Source organism: Solea solea, chromosome 8 (genome assembly GCF_958295425.1).
Source record: "Solea solea chromosome 8, fSolSol10.1, whole genome shotgun sequence".
In the NCBI taxonomy this organism is placed as follows: domain Eukaryota; kingdom Metazoa; phylum Chordata; class Actinopteri; order Pleuronectiformes; family Soleidae; genus Solea; species Solea solea.
The window spans coordinates 11032517-11050709 of NC_081141.1; the positions used below are offsets into that span (position 1 = coordinate 11032517).

Below are 18193 nucleotides of genomic sequence, written 5' to 3' on the forward strand. Positions count from 1 at the left end.
ATGTAATATCTGCTGTCTCACTCATTGGATGTCACTAATTCTTACAGTTTCCTTGTTTATATTATATATTATATATAATCTCAGGTTTATTTGCACATGAACTTTAACTGTCATTCTTGCAGATTTCAGCCCTGGTTATTTGACCCTGGTGATGTACGTGAAAGACGTTGGGAACATCAACTCCACGGTGTTTCACAGTAAAGGTCTGGCCTCTGTGACGCGGCTCAGGATGGACGGCGCTGAGATCACAGGAATCGCAGAAGGAGCCTTCGGTTCTTTACAGAACCTGACCAGTGTCAGTTTAATGAGGAACTCTTTGACCCAGGTTAACTCAAACTGGTTCGGTCGGCCCGTTGTCCTCAGTGAGCTCAGCCTCTCAGAGAACCAGATCGAGGCTGTGAATGAGTCCATGCTCGGCGGGTTTACCGGCCTCACAAAGCTCAGTCTGAGTAAGAATCGGATCAGAACCATAGGTCCACACACTTTGGCCTCACAGAGCAGTCTAGCAGAGCTGGACTTGTCCGAGAACAGGTTGACTCGGCTCTCGCCGCAGGTCCTCGGGTCTCTCAGGTCCACCAAGATAAGACTGGATGGAAATCCCTGGGACTGTTCCTGTGCGGCTCAAGACTCTGTTCTCCTCATCAAAGGTTTGTGGAGACACGAGACAAAACTGCAACAAAACCTGCGAGTTTGAGGGAATCTAACGTGAATCTGCTTCTGTTCTCAGGTCTCCACAGTCGAGCTCAGCTGGACACAGAGTCGCAGGTGACCTGTGTGACGCCTTCAGCCCTGAAGGGTCGACCGGTGTGGAACGTGACGGCGTGCGAGACGTCACCTGAACCAGGATCAACATCAGTGTCTCAGTCCGTCAACGTCAAACCCACGAGGTCTCTCACACCTGCAGCCTCTGGTACAGCCCGTTCTTCTTCTATGGCTTTGTTTATTACATAAACCTTTAAACGGTAACATTTCATTGTGTTTCCTGGAAAACTTCCTGACAATTTCCTAAATATGACCACGTGTTAGTTTAAATGCTAGTAACAAGAATGTAATGATGTTTTTCTGGTACACTTTATAAGAGGATAAAAAGGTGTTATCTAGTAAATGATGTCACAGGTGAGTGAAAATGTTATAAAAAGCTTTACATGTCTGTCTAAGCAAAAAAAGTGACTCACAATGTGTGGAAATTCATTTTAGAAATAAGTCCCAATGTGTGATTATTTATTTATTGATCATCAGTGTGTGATGCAAAATTAAGGAATTTCCTTTTGAAAAAAACAAGCAATTAATTAAAATATCAACACACATCTAAATATATGATCTATAATGTCAGTTAAAAAAATAATTTTAACACAATACACTGCATTTCTCTATTTACTACAGTATTTTTCACTTGATACACAATTACATTTTTTCTTATTTTAAAGGGGGAAAAAATGGGTTTTTGTTTCCATTATAAATGAGAGGTGGTGTTTATTATCATCATCATCATCATCACAGGACTATTTCCCAGACAGTCAAAGGTTTCAAGGAAACCCCCAGAACAATTCAAAGATCTATAAATACTGAATTTTGACAGTCGGGGTTTGGAATCTTTTGTTGTTCTCGTAGAAAAAGTGGAAACAACACAATCACAGCCAACGACGGAGAGTTCTGTCCAAACCACACCCACTGAGGGAGCCGTTCAAACTTCACACACTGGTAACACGAGCTTCTCCGAGGCTGAAACTGGTAAAGTTGGTCAAGTAAAGTGACTTTCTCTGTCGTTCTCTGCAGCGTCAGAAACCTCTGACGCTGCACCACTCAGACACACTGATCTCATCTGATCACAACAGTCTCCACACACACCGCTACCTTCACTCTTCCACATTCTGGTTACTTTTTAGTAATTATTATTGTTATTATAACAGGTTTGTTTCTGGACTCCTGCATCATTTCATATACTGTATATGTATATGTATATGTATATGTATATATATATATATATATATATATATATATATATATATATATATATATATGTATATATACATATATATATACATATATAAGTTGAAAAAAAAATATATATATATACATATATATGTATATTTTTAAACTTCTTGGAATGAGTTACATGTTTATTAAAACTAAATGTCTGCTCACTCATCAGGTCAGTGTATTCGAAAATGTAAATCATAATCATTTTATTCTTTAAATATTATTCACTCTTTTCCCCAAAAAAATATTTCAACTTAATTTACTCGTAATTTAAGCATTAAATGACACTTATTAATCTGTTGCAACAAAACGAAACACTGAAGCACCACCAACTGGTCATTTAGCATAAAACTAATAGTTCAAAGATTATAATTGATGAACTCCATCTGGATTCAATCATCGCCCATTTTATTTAAAATTGATTTTTTTCTCTTGTTTTCCTTTTGCTCCAGTTAATTTCGTCCAGTCTTTTACAAACTGGTTACAAAATAATATACACGGAAAAACTTGGGTTTAATATATAAAAATACACATATTCCCTCTCATAATGACTTCCTCTCTAACATGGTGTGTTTTCTTTCTTAATATTTTGAAGTATTATTTCCAATATTTGTGAAAAGCATGACATTGGAACTAGAATTCTGAATGTAAATATTGGAGCTTTCAGTCAGGTCTCATTGTCTTTATCAGCTGTTCATTACAAACAAGAAGCTGTGGAGATAAAAAAGAAATAAATAATGGAACTTACTTTTACTGTGGACTATTTCAAATCTACAGTAAACCTTAATTTTCTTATAGCTATTCATTGCGTTCTTATAGACCCTTCATAGTGCCTTATAGTCTGCTAAACTACACATTTTTTTACTGGAAAATGATGCTAATTCACCTGCAGATGGCGCCACAACAGCATAATAAAAATGACCAATGACTGATCATGAAAGCATCATTTTCTGTCAAGATTAAAGCAAATATCAGCAGAATTTAATGCATTTTCATATTACATTTGAAAGTTCTCTGTTGTTCCCTTTAGCAACACGTGTGACTTCAACTCCGTCACACAACGGAGCGTCCGGTAAGATCCGTCAGTTTTTTTGTAATATGAAATTCAGAGATATTAAACGTAGTAAATTATAGCTTTAAGCGTGTATGTTTCTGTCGTTCATTCTAGGAGTTTGTGAGACGTCAAATGCTGTGCAAACCATACTGTCTGCACTCGTAGCTGTGATAGGTTGGTTTTTGTTTCTTTTTTTTGCAGATTCTTTTGTGTTAATGATAATAAGTGAATAAGTGTATGTCTTGCTCCTGTGCAGTGATCCTGTGTGTGCTGCTGTTCGTGGTGTGTTTCCTGCTCGTGCAGCACAGAAGGAAACACATCAACGCGGCGGTGACGCCCGGGAAGCCAGAAAACGAGAAATCCGAGCAAGAGAGCGGAACGACGCGTGATCGGTCTCCACTGGACCGGCCTGACAGCAGAGACCCAGAGCTGCTTCTGAGGAGGACTTTCACCGCAGTCAGAGCTAAATCGGCCGCTGCTGTTCTCTTCACGTCTCCCTTCTCTGCGTCTGGAAGCGATCGAGGGGCTGAACAGACCGAGAAGGAGCAGGAGAAGCACGCAGATGGACACAAAGTGGAAAGTGAGGGAATTTGGGGGCAACATTTCACAAACATCACTGAGAAAAATGAGATGCAAACTGACGGCGACATGAAGATACAAGGAAACAGCCACTGTGTTTCTGTCGGCACTGACACTGTACCCTATCTGAGCATGAGCACCAACCAGATCACACCTCACCCGGAAAAGCTCAGCAGAGAGTCCACTGATAGCTTGGGTCAAAGGTCACGGATGGGTAAAGTATTAGGGAGGATCTCCACATGGCCTCTGACTGCAGCTCAGTGGCGGCAACAATGTCAAATAAAGGAGGAGGAGGAGGAGGAGGAGGAGGGAAATGAAGCTGAGAAGTTTCCAGGTCAAGGGGAGGAAACTGTAAAGAGAGTGGAGCATCAGGACAAGAGGGCAGAGAAAGAAAAGACAAATCAAAAGGAAGATTCCGTATATTCTTCAAACCAAGATTACAAGACCGCATCTCACTGTGAGGTTGTGAAGCAAGAAGATCTGACCACGGCGCGGTCGACGCATCGTAAAAAAAACCCAAACCGAGACGTCAAACCTGCAGAAAACTCAACACACAAGAGCAGACATGACAGAAGAGAGCAAAGAAATGAAGAGGGCGCACAAACGTCCAAGGCTCCCCCTGGTGGTGCCTCGCCCGATGACGACACGCTGCTGAGCGGCAACGAGTACGCCTTCATGGATCTGCTGCACGAGGTGGCGCAGAACAGAGGACGCTGGACACGAGACAGGTGGAGACACGTCCATGCCAACAAGCAGCGGAAGACGGAGGTTCAGACCGTCACAGATTAACAGTCAGTCAGATTAACAGATCAACAAGTGTTGATAAAGTGGAAGAGTCAGACCCATAAAGTAATTATGTAAAAAAACCAGGCAACTGTTGAACAATAGCACTTGTCAGTCACACTCATGCTACTTACTGTATGTGCCGTGCTTTATTGTCTCTTTTCTGTTAACTGTGAACATTTATTTACACAATTTACATCATGTCCCATTGAAAAAGAGAGGAAACGATGCCATTATCTCCTCAGGAAAGTGTTTACTGATGTTATATAAATCAAGTTAAGCTCATTTTCCCCTTAGACTTCCGTTCCAACTGAGCAGACTGAGTTTGCAACCAGTGGAGTCGCCCCCTAGTGGCCAACTGCTACTGACATCCTACTCCCTGCGCTTCACCTTTCAAAGACAATGTTTATCGTATATATACTGTATATATATAGACTATGGTGAGAATATAAAATCAATTAACACAAATTAAACTCAAATATTTCACAGACAGCAGCTTTAAACAAATTCTTTTACCTGTAAAATGGTCTTAATGTATAATAAAATGAGCACTTAAATTTCAAATGTGTAGTATTTAGGATGACTACATCAACAGGACTGTAACCCAGGAAGAAGAGACCAAATTCCAGATAAAGGAGCATTAATAAGCAATAGATCAGGGGTATCAAACATAAGTCCCACGGGCCAGAACCGGCCCACCAGTGGGTCCAATACGGCCCCCAGGATGAATTTGTGAAAATGACAAAAAAATACTACATTTTTCAGTTCCAGGTCCCTGTAAATGGTTAATTTAGGCATCATATTGTTAAAAGTGCACTTCTTTTTCTCAAGAAAATCAGGTTGATCATAATACGTTTTGTAAAAAGATATATAGATGTAGAACAAAGGGAAAATGTTGTTGTTCATAGGTTATTATGCTATTATTTTACTGGTCCGGCCCGCTTCAGCAATTGTCAAATTGATCAAATAAAAGTATATGATTAAATAAAGACACGTTTTCATTCATTCATCGATCTGGCTGCATGCAGCATTTATTTGTTCATGTTTTAAATGTGGAGAAGGACACTTGCTTCTCATAAGAAATAGTACAAAATGGATCAACCACTTTTTTTTTCTCTTTTTTTTTCCCCAACAGTGACTTGAAATCATAAAGTGGAGGTAAACATAGTACAGAGGCGTTTGGTCAACACTGAAACAACATGCACAATCCATTCATATAAATACACAGTATCAAATAATGGCTCCAACTTGCAAGCAGTTGATTTGACGACGGGGTTCCTCTAGCGAGTGAGATGTAGAAAATGTTTCATTCTTGGCAAGCTTGTATTATCAAAACATGCTGTTTAGTGTCTGCATGCCCCGTGTGTTAGTGTGAGTGTGGACAGTAAAGAGGTCTGGCGTGATTATTATCTAGTGTTGAGGTTAATCACAAGTGAGGACTCAGGAAGACGTTAAAGTGATAGATCAGGCTTTTCTTTTTTTTTTTTTCAAAGTGTGGAGAGTGAACCAGCATCAGGTACAGTCTGGTCACACTCAATGAAAACCAGACAGAAGTAAGCCATTAACAAAAGGCTCATTCAATAACCTCTAAATGTTTTAGGAACATGTTTGCTGCTTTATCTTCCGCTCTTTTCCAACTGGAAACGTACATTTGTGAACAGGTTTCTCTCCAACACTAAAGTTTTTTTTAGCTTTTGGGGACATGGAATCAGCTGCTGTCACCTTTGGCACATTTTAGTTAAGGATTTCAAACATCAAAGTCGCAAAATAACACAACTTGCTTGAATCAGTGACTTCTGTGTGCTATGATTTCAAATCAGATTTTCTCTATGGTCTTTGGTGCAAGGGAGTGAGAGGTTTACAAACTGACACTAATGCTGAGACAAATCTGCACACATGTTCTTCAAACATCTTAAGACACTTAACCAGAGCATATATTCCACAAAGCAAGTCTTTTGTCCAGTGCCTTAATCTGTTTTTTCATGTTTTCACACACTTAAAAAAAAAAGAAAAAAAAAAAGAAAAGTTCAGATCTGCATGCTGATTGTGTCCTCCAACGCCATCGCTCATGCCTTCACTCCTCGTCTCTCTGTAAACTGACTCCTCTGGGGACATTTTGATCAGTTACACGTCGCAAAAATACACAAATTGTACCTAAAATAATCTTATGCTAATCCCAGAACCATCACAACTGTCCTTGGATATTTCTTTGATGTAATGACAAACAAAAAAAAATGGCACATTAGCAAGGTAAACAAACAACAACATAATCCACGGCGTGTAATCATCTTCGCTTCACAGGAATCTGCTGTGATGTTGACAGGTTCAGATTAAAGGGTCATGCTGCTCTGCTCTCGACATCCTCACAGAGCTTAGTGCAAAAATACTTCAAGTCCTCTTTCACTTTATCTCACACACGCACACACTGAAGAAAACAATCAATATGTAAAGTTACTATTTACAACAAAACAATACGTTACAATAACCAGAAATGAAAATACTATGTTGTGACACAAAAAATCAGGAATGGCGAGCGCTTCATTCTCAGCTCAAGTTTCAAATCCATTTTTTTTGGTAAATGCAGAAGGTCAAAGATTAAAATGCCTGCTAGTATTTGTGCAAAACCGTTCTGCTACCACGACCACGGCAACTTCTTAAATGTTATGAAACTGCATTAAAAAACACAACTCACTATTTACAACCATCTTCTAATGAAATTAACCAGAAAGAACAAGCAACACAAGAACCTGACCAACAAAGGGTTTTTGACTTATATTAATGAGTAAAAAGAACATCAAAAATGTCATTTCTTTTTTTAAATATACGTCTGATAGATGTCTGGATGTTGATTTTTGAAAATTGGCCAGATGCATGAAGATTCCGCCACTCGTGTTTGTAAACTGAATCAGAGCCTCCAGTTAAGAGACTGAAACAAAGAGATTATCACCTTCTAAACTTATTTAATAAAACAAACGTGTCGCATTTCAAAAGTTGCTCCAGTTAAAATGCAAATGTCTGTCAAAACGTGGCAGTTATCAGTGATTTATGGAAACACAGTAGGATCCTTTAATGACCTGTGGCATAAACGGTAAACAGCAACACGTCGTAAATCATTTTAGATTATGGCGTGACATTACTTTCATTATAAACAAACAAATGTTGCTCCAAATTCTCTGCACAAAAGTGAATAAATATCAGTCATGAAATCCTCAAATGTTATTTCCAATGCAAGTTCAATTAGGAACGTTTACATTTCAGCTCAGAAACACGTAGTTCAGTAGCAAGAGCTTAAAATTAAAACACTATTCATCATGGTGTCGTACGGAAGAGTATTAGGGCCACATGTGAAAAAAAAATAATAACCCCCAGCATGAATTCTGAGATTAAAGTCAGAATTCTGACTTTCTCTTTAATCTCAGAATTCACTATTTCTTTCTAATATCAGACCTCTGTGAAAAAAGTCAGAATTCTGACTTTAATCTCAGGGTTTTTTTTTACATGTGGCCCTAATATTCTTCCGTCGTGTCGTAATTAAGATATTCATGATGATATTTTATAGAAATTCAAAGTAAAAGAGCTTGTTTTGATATGTTTTTTTTTTGATACTTCACAATAAAAACATTAATTCTGCAAATTAAAATCAGAGACATATTATATTATATATTAATTATCGCTGGCAGCTGAGCCTCAGTCACCACACGCTGTGTTTAAAAGAAGGTGAGGTCGTGGGCCATGTTTTCATTATAACATGATATTAAGTGGTGGGCTGCATGAGGCCCGCGGGCCACCAGTTTGACACCTCTGCTGTAAAATGATTCCTTTGAATTGGTTTGTAACAAGAGTTCAAATGTTAAGACAGCAGCAGCAGCAACAGCAGCAGGAGGAGGCATTTTCTTGACTTTTACTATGAAAATAAAGTGATTATCAGTAATAATCACTGTCGGCTCTTTTATTCTCATTAAATGAATCAACGATAGCTAAAAACTGGCTGATTGACACGTTAGTGAATCGAATGTTGACCTACTTCCTTTACTTTGGCTTTTGTCAGTATGTATGTGTACGAGTGGATCAGGCTCTGAAACAAACACAAACACTTTTCATCACAATAGATTCAGAATGGCACATATTGGTAATGTACTTTTTTGTTTTCCTTCCTTAAATATCGAACAAATACGTAAGAAATAGAGTAAACAGAGTGGCACATAGAGCAGATATGAGAGACTCATGAACAGTAAACACTAAAGTAACACATAATTGCCTCCAGTAACACAAAGAAATATTCATTAATGACTGTATGTGCTGTAAATAATAAATATACTGTACATCTAAAAAAACAAACAAAGAAAACGTCATTAATTAAAGATCGTGTGGAGGAGGGATTATAGGGTCAAAAATTGTGGTGCTACACCAACTGTTTTTTTTTCTTTTTTTTAACCAACTGACCACTTGTCGTGAAGACCTTTAACCCCTGGGAGCAGCTGAGACCCGAGATTAAGGTGAAAACAGACGTAGGGTAGAGGAAGCTGATGAAGAAGAAGCAGCAGCGTCACCCCTGAGCAAAGCATGTTAAGTGAAGTGATGATTTCATATCACGTATGTGCACGAAAAGAAAAGACTGATAAATCCTTCGCGTGTCCAAGGACTTTCTCACGTGAGCGACTCTCTGACCTTTGGTTGTGTAGAGAGAGTCATGTGCAGATCAGGTTGTCTTGCTTGGGCGGCATGTGCTTGTACAGAGGGCGTGTGGAGGGCAGACAGGGGGGGGGGCGGGACTATGACGAGGCACTCTTCATGCATCCTTCTCTAGCAGCTCAGTTGGACGATCTCTCAAAGCAAATCTGAAAATCTTCACTGTTCCTGGTCTGAGAGACACAAAAATGCACATTCACTATGGACGACGACCCGAGACAAGCCTGCGTCTGCGTGAGACAAACGAGCTCCGTCGGCCCAGGTGTGGCTTAGCGGTTAAGGGTCAGAGTGTTGAGCACAAAGGGGGAGGGACTTCAGAGGTGAGTCTCGTCTCGTGTCTCCATGCCAATGTCCTGCAGGTTCCTGGTGCCACATGCCTGACCCACCGGTGTGTCCTCTGGCATGTGTGCCAGCGGGTCAGGCCGGATTATATACCTGCAGAGGTAAAATCCCACATGATCAGTTAGTGTGAAGCTCGAGGTTTAATCCCTGACCCTGACCATTTTGGATTAAAACTTCAGTCTGTAGATCTAAACATTGAAATGTTTTAAATGATTCATAGTGCACGGTCTAAAGCAGGGGCCTCAAACTCAAAATGACCTGCGGGCAAGTGAACTTCGGTCGAGTGAAAAAAGTCCAACAGTTCAGGAAAAATTTACCGCTTAATGATTAGAAATTAATATCTTAAAGTGTTTGATATATAGTTCAACAAAAAAAAACTGTAAATAACAAAACAGACTCAAAACATTATATCAAAATGACATGTAGACAATAGTACACTAAACACTAGAGTTTTTAAATGATTAAATATGACTAAAATATAACCTAATGTATCATTGTTGTTCACTGTTGGTCAGTTTGGGCCAGTTTTCATTATACTTTTAAAATAAGTGTAGGGCTGCAGGACATTGACTGGGGGCCCGCTTGTGGCCTGTGGGCCGTGAGTTTGAGACCCCTGGTCTAAAGTGTGTGGTGCAAGTGCATCAGGGTGTCCAACTCTACTTTTACTAGTTACACGAGGCCTAAAAGTGAGAGGAAGAGTGACCGATTCTCTTCTGAGGAGACGGATAATGAACAATTAGAGCACGGATTCTTCACTGAGGGACGGGTACGTGGTCCTTGACTGTCTACTGGTCCTCTGCCTCATCAACAACTGCATAAGACACAGGATTAGGAACTGCACTGAAATTCAACCTGGATAGAAGTGATAAGGAAAGAGAGGAGGAGGAGGAGCATACCTGTGTGTAACAAGTAGAGCTGCAACAATTATTTGATGAATACATACGATGAAATTAATTTTATCACCAAATTAATCATCAAATATTTTAATATTGGATTCACTGATTTAAGTGTTTTTTTTCAATAATGAATATAGGTTTTATAAGATTAAGATTATTCAGCTTTTTTCTGGTTTCTTTTCTCCATAACAAAGAAATCTTTCAAACGGAATCATTTGAGAACATCATCAATTCCAGGTTTCTATTTTTCCACATTTTAGGCACCAAACAGGTACTCGATTAATCGAGAAAATTATCGACAGATTAATCGTTTATGAAAATACTCATTAGTTGCAGCCCTAGTAATAAGCAGAGTGTACATAGATAGTGAAACTGCCTTTGTTTGAATGAGCAAAATGCTGCACCATTGACCAAAGACCAGGTTTTTGTTGGTCAATGGTGCAGTGCCTCAGGATAGCAGCAATGCACCATTGACCACACCTCACTTTAAGACCGACACACTCACTGGTGCACTGATGTCTGCAAGTGCATTTAATACCTACACAACTACACAACGTGGGTGTGAAAATATGATAACTGTGTCGGGTGGAAACCCGTAATGACACTTGTGCTGCTCTGTTTCGCCGGGAGTCAGATGGAGTAATGAGATGGAAAAGATGCAGTAATAGCAAAGTACAATATAGATATTTACAGTATATGATATATATCATGTTGATCACAGTAAAATGTGTAAAAAATAAAAGCACAAATACAAGCTTAAATCCCGTTTCTGTTCTCGCCTCCACACTGTGCCGTCAACAGTCACGGTTTCAGATGCAGCTCATGACTCATTGCTTCTATTCAACATACACATACATAACTAGAACCCACCCACCCCCTTTTTTGAACACAAATATAACCTAAAAAGAGACTAAAATAGTTTAAATACACGAAACAAACATGCAATATCAGCTGATACACTCACAGCTGGGGTTTTTACTCCTCATACTCAGGATACAATTACATCTATCATTTATTGTTTTCTGCATGTTTACTGTAGAATGAAGATTTTCTTTCCACCGATAAAGCAATTTTTAAGAAATTCCTTTTGAAGTAACACATCGGAAACAAGTAGTACATTTTCATGTTTTCACTTGTTTTAACTTGCGTGAGTAAAACATTGCACGTAAAAACAAACTCAAGAAGCGTTTCCCAGAAAATGTCTAAATCTGTCTTTGCGACGTCCGTCATCTGAGTTTAGCAGCTACAGTTACAGCTACATCTGCAAATTTGCAGATTTTTTGGGGTCTGTATGATTCACATTGCCTGAAAACTCATTTCAACTTAAAGTCATTTTGTCAAAGTGAATCCAAACATCTGTTTATTGTGTGACTGCAGGCTGACGTTTGAAATGTCCAGGTGACAAACAGCCCGGCTGTTGTCCACTGGATTCATGACAGTAAGTGAGAGCGTGGCATGTTTTGCTGTGAGTCTTACACAATGTCATTGAGCTCCAGCATGGTGTCAGGAGGAGGATTGATGAGGACGTAGGACAGAGTGTTCTGGTGGTCGTTCATCTCGTCTGTTAAAAAGAAAGAAAGACAGAAAACACCTTCAGGGTCAGGACTCAGTCAGGAGATAAGCTGTCTTACCTTTTTCAACCTTCCACTGTAGACCCATGTGCAGTGTAAGAACAAGTGGTACCAAATCTGAATAATAGATGTGGAAAAGCTCTTTTATAGCTGTTTACTATCAATGAATGCTTCATGCTTTCTCTCTTTGATATGACATTTCATTATTTTGTCCTAACTATGACTATCTCATGACTTTTTAGCTCCTTATTATGATTTTCATCTCAATTTTTGACTATATTAGATTTCAACTTTTTTATTTGACATTATTTTATATCATGATTTTGACCTTTCCTCTCACAATTTTGACTTTCCTCTTTACTATGGTAATTTCAACTTTAAATTTGATTGTATTGACTTTGCATTACTTATCTTAAGTGTGATATGTAATGATATGTAAACAGTATATAGTCATGACTTATTAAATATTTGTTTTAATATGGTAATACGTTACCATTTTTTATTAGAAAATGATCTATAATTTAATTCTTATATATACAGTATATTTTAGACTAATATTCTTTTTAACTTGAGAAATATAGGTATTAATATTATTTTTTTAAATAAAAATCTAATTGTTAGGCGGAAACTCAGTTTTATTGAGTGTGAGTGAGTAGGGTGTGTGTGTGTGTGTGTGTGTTTGTTGAGTGCTCTCTTGCAGCAGCTCCTACTTGTGTTGTGTGATGGACAGAGGAGGGGAAGGAGAACGGGAGTGTCTCCATGACAACCCACCTTGGAGTGGCCCTTAATAAAGCCAGGCGGGGTGCAAGAGAGAGAAGGGCTAACTGTTACTGAAAGGGACTTTGTGGAAGGAGGGGAGGCCCATGCTGCTGAAGGACTCCATGCGTAACTTCGGGACGGGGCCAACATGCAGACAGCGTCCGAGGCCACGCACCGTGACTGATATCCATCGCATTCCTTCATCGCCCTGCACATTCCACACTGGACCAACAGGCTGTGAAGGCGGCAGGCTGCCATGCCAGCGGACGAAACGTAGCCCCCCCCCCCCCCACACACCCCAACAACAACAGCAACCCACAGACACAGAGGACATGCTCCAGCATCCGTCAGACTGGACCAAACGCAGAAGAACTCAAACCAAACCCAGAGTGAAGCAGAACGCATCGGGAGTGTGAGAGTGGAAGTGGAGGGAGGTGCTTCTTGCAGGATTTATGATGAGCGAATAAAAATTGAATTGAAAAATAAACCCGCCAAACGACACAAGTTCACTTTTTCCCCACAAACATATATCACAAGATACGTTTTGATTTAAGTCATTCCTTTTGGATGTAAAAATAAAAATACATTAAAAATGTATCACTAACACAGAAATGTGTTATTCTCCATTGGTAAAATGAACCACACCTAATCTAGTCTACATGTTTTATGGCAGCCAGCGTTTTCCTATCTTAAAGGCCAGTTAGGAAGGATCAGTAATCATAATTATGATTTTAGTTTTGGGTACAATTTTTTTGTTGTTGTGCGTCCTGCTTTTATATTATGCACTCAATATGTGTGTATGTATGATACTGTATATACTACATATGTACAGTAGGTAAATAAAAAGGGAGGAGATTTTTGTTAATTTATTATGGGCCTTTTTCTACACTCATCCAATGTGACGTCACTGCATAAGAATATTAAGTCAACATACAGAGAAGGTAACAGTAATTGGGGCAGCAACTGTTTCTGTGTTCACCATTTAGTGACATTTTAAAAGACAAAACGACCAAGAGTTGTTATAATATTATGGTTGTGACGCTAACATTTATCACAGCTGTCACCTAAACTGAAGCTTCACCCGCTGCAGATTCAGACCAGAGTTATGGTTTCAGATGCAGCCTCAGCTAAAGGAACAGCCTAGGAAAAATACAGACCCTTTTTTTAAGAAAAATCTGTGACTCATGCAAAGCTCTCGTGGAGTCCCAGCATAAAAATAACAGACGAGATACGAGCACCACTGGTTTAACCCTTTAACCCAAAAGTGATGCTCACACCAGACAGACAAAGATATGGCTGAGCTGAAGCAGCTGTGTGGGAGGAATGATCCACATTTCTCTCTCAATGTTGTGGGAGTCGGATTCACAGCCTCAGGAAGCACTTATGATTACAGCTGTGTGTTATTAATTTGTTTCATAATGCTGAAAAACTGGTACTTGCAAAGCATTTATGTTTCCATTTCTGAAGTGCTCTATGTGGAAACAACAGTGAAGGCAGAATTGAAGAAAACAATGCTTCTCCCTTCAGCCTCCTCTCAGTTTTTCATTTTCTACATCAGTGACGCACCGTTGTTGATTGTCATTTGCCGTAAACATCAAACTGAAAAAGTAATTGAATAAGAGGCAAAACGACTGTTATTGTTTGTGATCGAGGGTTGTATTAAAGGGATTGATTGCATTTGTGATTATTCAAAGATAGTGTGTCGCAAACAAACAAAAAGTAAACATCAGTATCAGTCGCGAGTCACGACTACTGGCAAAATTGTTGTTCGGTAACAAAATGAGTCCGTCGTTCGTCAGGAACTCATTTTCTACGTCTAACCTTCCATCCACAGACATGACACGTTCCGCTCCACTCTTTAAAGCCATACTCTTATGCCCTGCTGATACTCCAGCTGTTTGTGACGTCACCTCACGGGAACACAATGCAGAAAAGACCAGATAGAAAGAGAGAGACAGTGGAGAGAGGTAGATTGGCTGCCGGTCTACCGTGGATTATAGCAGGAGAGACACACGCACGCACACAGGCACACATAGCTACTGTACACACACTCACACACACACACACTCATGCAATTAAAATTGCAATACTGTCATCATCAAGCTAACCTGACGGCCTGGTCCCCTCTGTATATGGATGCTCTGAAATGTCCTGCAACTCTAAGCAATGGCATTCACTGTTACCTTTAATGACGTTTAACGGTGTTCTTTTACAAATGTATAGTTTCCATAACAGACACAAATGTGAGACAACAAACATCCACAAATGAGTGTATTATAGTGACGTCAATTAGGTGCACTATTTGTGCATGGATGCTGATGAGAGGACAAAATGTCTTTCTCCAGACAAGATGGACCACATGTGCTACAGATTAGATGAAGGAGGGAAAAAGAAACAGCACGTCAATTACCTTGCAAATATCCTAGATTTACTCGATTCATGACATCACTCGCAGTGAGATTAGAAACATCCTCTACAAGCCAAAAGGAGGGAAGATAGAAGAATCAGAGAGAGGAGGAGGAGGAGGAGGAGGAGGAAAGGAGGAGAGGAGGGAAGGGGAAAACAAGAAAAAAGAAGAAGAATCAGGCAGGCAGCGAATGTGTTTGCAGTTTCAAAAAGAACTCTTTTAGTAAAGGTGATGCAAAGAAAGCCATGCGTTAGAGAGTGCGCACAGAATCACTTCCAAATTATTCATCCGTCACACGTTGCATTATTCCTCACTGACTTTCATCGTTCTCAAGAAGGTCTTGAGCGTTTGGGGTTCTTCCTGAAACGTATTTAATCAACATGTTACATGATATTTGGCAAGTGCAACACACCTGGAACATGATTCTGCCCTTTATTTAAAAAAAAACCCCAAAAGAATAAATGAAAGCATGAAGCTGGGAGGAGCAAAGAACAAAAGTAGAGAGGTGAGCAGCTACAAATGCAGGCAATTGCAGTCTGTGATCAAATGCAATTGAGAAAAGATTTACTGCTCCTGCATCTTCAAGCATCCAGATGTGATGGTCATGAATGCGTGGTGTGGTGTGGGAATGAGATTCTGGTACATGGGAGAGGAAGTCTGAGAGGAAGTGTGAGGAGGTGATGTGAGAAAAGGAGGTTCTGATGAGGAGGTGTGATGTTACTGTGTCTGTCCACTCACAGCAACATGTCTTCACAGACCATGAGATGAGACAAAATGGCTGGAACAGAGATTGGAGTTTTGAATAGAGCCTCTTAATGCACTGCACTGCACTGCATGGCAGAAACAATCTAATTGGCTGAGAACAGAGTCAGTGGGTGGAGCTATATAAAGAATCAGCTAAAATTGGCTCCCTGCTTTTTGTTTCACGTTTAAAGAAGGCAGAGACGCAAATGCTGCACAATGACTAGTTTCAACCCTTTTTTACATTGATGAATGCAAAGTTATAGCAGCTGAAGTGCATCTACACAAAGCTGCACGCACCACTAATTCATGGTTAAAGTTAAGTTTAGAATCTGTTTCCCACAGAATTAATACAATCCACAGTAACAGGGGTGCACACAGATGTCTACGCTATGTATGTGGTTTGCTTTTGTGTACAACACAGTCCAAGAGACGAGTACACAGACCGCACGGTCTCGCATGAGAAAGAGAACTGAATTACATACCATTCCAGGTTTTGAACACACAAATCAGATGTAACTGTGCACACAACTCTGCAATGCATCAACAAAGCCCAAGATCTTTTCTGTTCTTATGGGGGGCGTCTTCTTTTTGGTTCATTATGAAATCTATATAATAACTGGGAAACACTGTTCAAATGATATATATACAAGTGGGATTCTTTAAGGTAATGAAAAGCCCTGGACGTGTGAAATCTGAGGTACATTACAACCTAATATTACAAATTAAATGATACCAAAAATGCATATTCAATAAGTACGTTTTTTTTGTAGCAAAGTAAACACATTTTTCCCATCATTTCAACTTCACCCACTAACTTTTATAGCAGCCAATAATATTATTTCTTCCATTAAAGCTTTTATAGGCTTAAAGAAATAGTTTAGACTCCAATCTGCAGCAAACACCATGATTTGCATTATTATGTATCATTTTTCAGGAATATTATGATCATTTATTTTGATTTAGTAAGTGCTACACTGTGAACAACTGCCCTGAATGAAGCATTAACTATCATTTAACAAACATACAGTCATCTACTGGTCGTAACTCCACGGCATCGGCTGCTCTACTCACCGTATCCGACCGTGGGCAGACCCAGGTGCTTCATGCGATTCTTGACGAGCTCGGACAGCTCCTGACGCTCGGAGCGCCGGTACAGGTTGAGCCTCTGCTGCGAGATGCGCTCGGCTCGACTCGGCGGTTTGGTGCTCTTCCTGCTCAGACGCCGCGCCCACTGCATGCTCTTCTTCCTCAGCAGCGGGTGATCCGATTGGTCGCTCGCAGTCGAGTTTTTGTGCCCCATCTTCTCCTTCCAGTTGTCTCCACGTTCTCTATGGTCCTCACCATGCTCCACATTAATAGACACCTGAGACTGGGAGAGCACAGTGACAGTGTTAACGGACAATAGCATGTGTTGTGTAAGAAATACACATCTGGATTATTCCTGTGTTATCATATAGTGATGGTTATCAACTTGGTAAAATGCCAGCTCTCAAAAAAAGAGACAAAAACAAAGGCCAAGCACATTTGTCCCTTACCTGAACATAACCGTCTTTGCACTGAAAAAAGAAAAGGACAAACATCCAAACAAAAAGAGATGCATTGAAAAATAGCAGCATTCAAAGCAAACTAAATTATTAAAAACTTTAAATGAAAAAGCCAATGAGAAAAGTAAATATAATAGAGTGAAGTTGGAAAATGGACACTAGCAATTATAAGTACATTTTTACATCTTATAAACCTACCAAAAATATTGTTTAGAGAATATTGTTTTCTATTTCAGTATTCACACGAGCTAAGCACCGACATCTGTGGTATCAAAGCAGTTTCCTGCCGTCATTTAATAGTCAAAAAAAAACTAAAAGGAAAGCATGCAGGACATTTAGTCAGAACAAATAAGGAAACGGCATACTTCACAGAGAGGTGGTTAAAGGAATAAAGTGTGAAAGGAGAAGAAAATAAAAGAATATAATATAAAAAAGCCAAACCAGGAGCCACAGCTGAAGCTAAAGCCAAAGCCAGGATTCTGGCATTCTGTTCCTGAACTTGCCTCCGAGGACGAGAACATGTGCGACTCAGTGCGGTAAATCCCAATGGGGATCTCAGCGCTGGAGGAACAAAGTTTCTGGAAGAGTCTGCCGTACGTCCTGATCCACAGATCCTCCTCTGTGATCTTCATCTGCAGGAGAGAATGTGAGACAGGCCGCTTGATACACACACACACACACACACACACACACGTGTACTTAAACTTTGTGGGAGATTAGAAACTTACAACACACAAGTACCCAGAGCCTGGCGTGGTGTCCAGACCCAGAAGAAGCCTTACAATAGCGATCATGTAGTCCTTCACAAATGACTGAAAACAGACAGACAGAGACCGTGATGAAGA

The 18193-nt window shown here is 39.8% G+C and overlaps 3 protein-coding genes across 23 annotated transcripts in view; 2 read left to right on the top strand and 1 right to left on the bottom strand.

The window, feature by feature from the left end:
* Nucleotides 1-139: 139 nt before the first annotated feature.
* Nucleotides 140-1834, top strand: LOC131464141 (leucine-rich repeat-containing protein 15-like). Its single transcript, XM_058636477.1, has 3 exons — nt 140-647; nt 728-910; nt 1612-1834. Exons 1-3 carry the CDS (start codon nt 152-154, stop codon nt 1752-1754), a joined length of 822 nt encoding a protein of 273 aa, XP_058492460.1. The 5' UTR covers nt 140-151; the 3' UTR covers nt 1755-1834.
* Nucleotides 1835-2671: 837 nt separating this feature from the next.
* On the top strand, nt 2672-4466 carry LOC131464139 (uncharacterized). The gene is made up of 2 exons (XM_058636471.1): nt 2672-3208; nt 3291-4466. Exons 1-2 carry the CDS (start codon nt 3127-3129, stop codon nt 4400-4402), a joined length of 1194 nt encoding a protein of 397 aa, XP_058492454.1. The 5' UTR covers nt 2672-3126; the 3' UTR covers nt 4403-4466.
* Nucleotides 4467-5405: 939 nt separating this feature from the next.
* kcnt1b (potassium sodium-activated channel subfamily T member 1b) overlaps nt 5406-18193 on the bottom strand; it is an 81229-nt gene continuing 68441 nt past the window's right edge. For 9 of the 21 annotated variants that reach the window (XM_058636446.1, XM_058636444.1, XM_058636442.1 and 6 more), the window contains 9 exons: nt 18077-18160; nt 17852-17980; nt 17340-17360; nt 16876-17173; nt 15064-15126; nt 14762-14812; nt 12666-12677; nt 11800-11884; nt 5406-9520 (listed from right to left, as the gene is read on the bottom strand). In XM_058636446.1, the coding sequence (XP_058492429.1) occupies nt 9400-9520; nt 11800-11884; nt 12666-12677; nt 14762-14812; nt 15064-15126; nt 16876-17173; nt 17340-17360; nt 17852-17980; nt 18077-18160 (864 nt within the window). In that variant the 3' untranslated portion in view covers nt 5406-9399. The other 12 variants (XM_058636462.1, XM_058636457.1, XM_058636456.1 and 9 more) reach the window with 7 other exon arrangements.

What these genes read in the sequence shown, in the direction of transcription:
- LOC131464141 (XM_058636477.1), top strand. Translation starts at nt 152, where the DNA reads ATGTACGTGAAAGACGTTGGGAACATCAACTCCACGGTGTTTCACAGT. An exon ending in CTCTGTTCTCCTCATCAAAG is followed by an intron (nt 648 to 727) that starts GTTTGTGGAGAC and finishes TTCTGTTCTCAG; the next exon opens with GTCTCCACAGTCGAGCTCAG. An exon ending in TCTCACACCTGCAGCCTCTG is followed by an intron (nt 911 to 1,611) that starts GTACAGCCCGTT and finishes TTGTTCTCGTAG; the next exon opens with AAAAAGTGGAAACAACACAA.
- LOC131464139 (XM_058636471.1), top strand. Translation starts at nt 3,127, where the DNA reads ATGTTTCTGTCGTTCATTCTAGGAGTTTGTGAGACGTCAAATGCTGTG. An exon ending in TGCACTCGTAGCTGTGATAG is followed by an intron (nt 3,209 to 3,290) that starts GTTGGTTTTTGT and finishes GCTCCTGTGCAG; the next exon opens with TGATCCTGTGTGTGCTGCTG.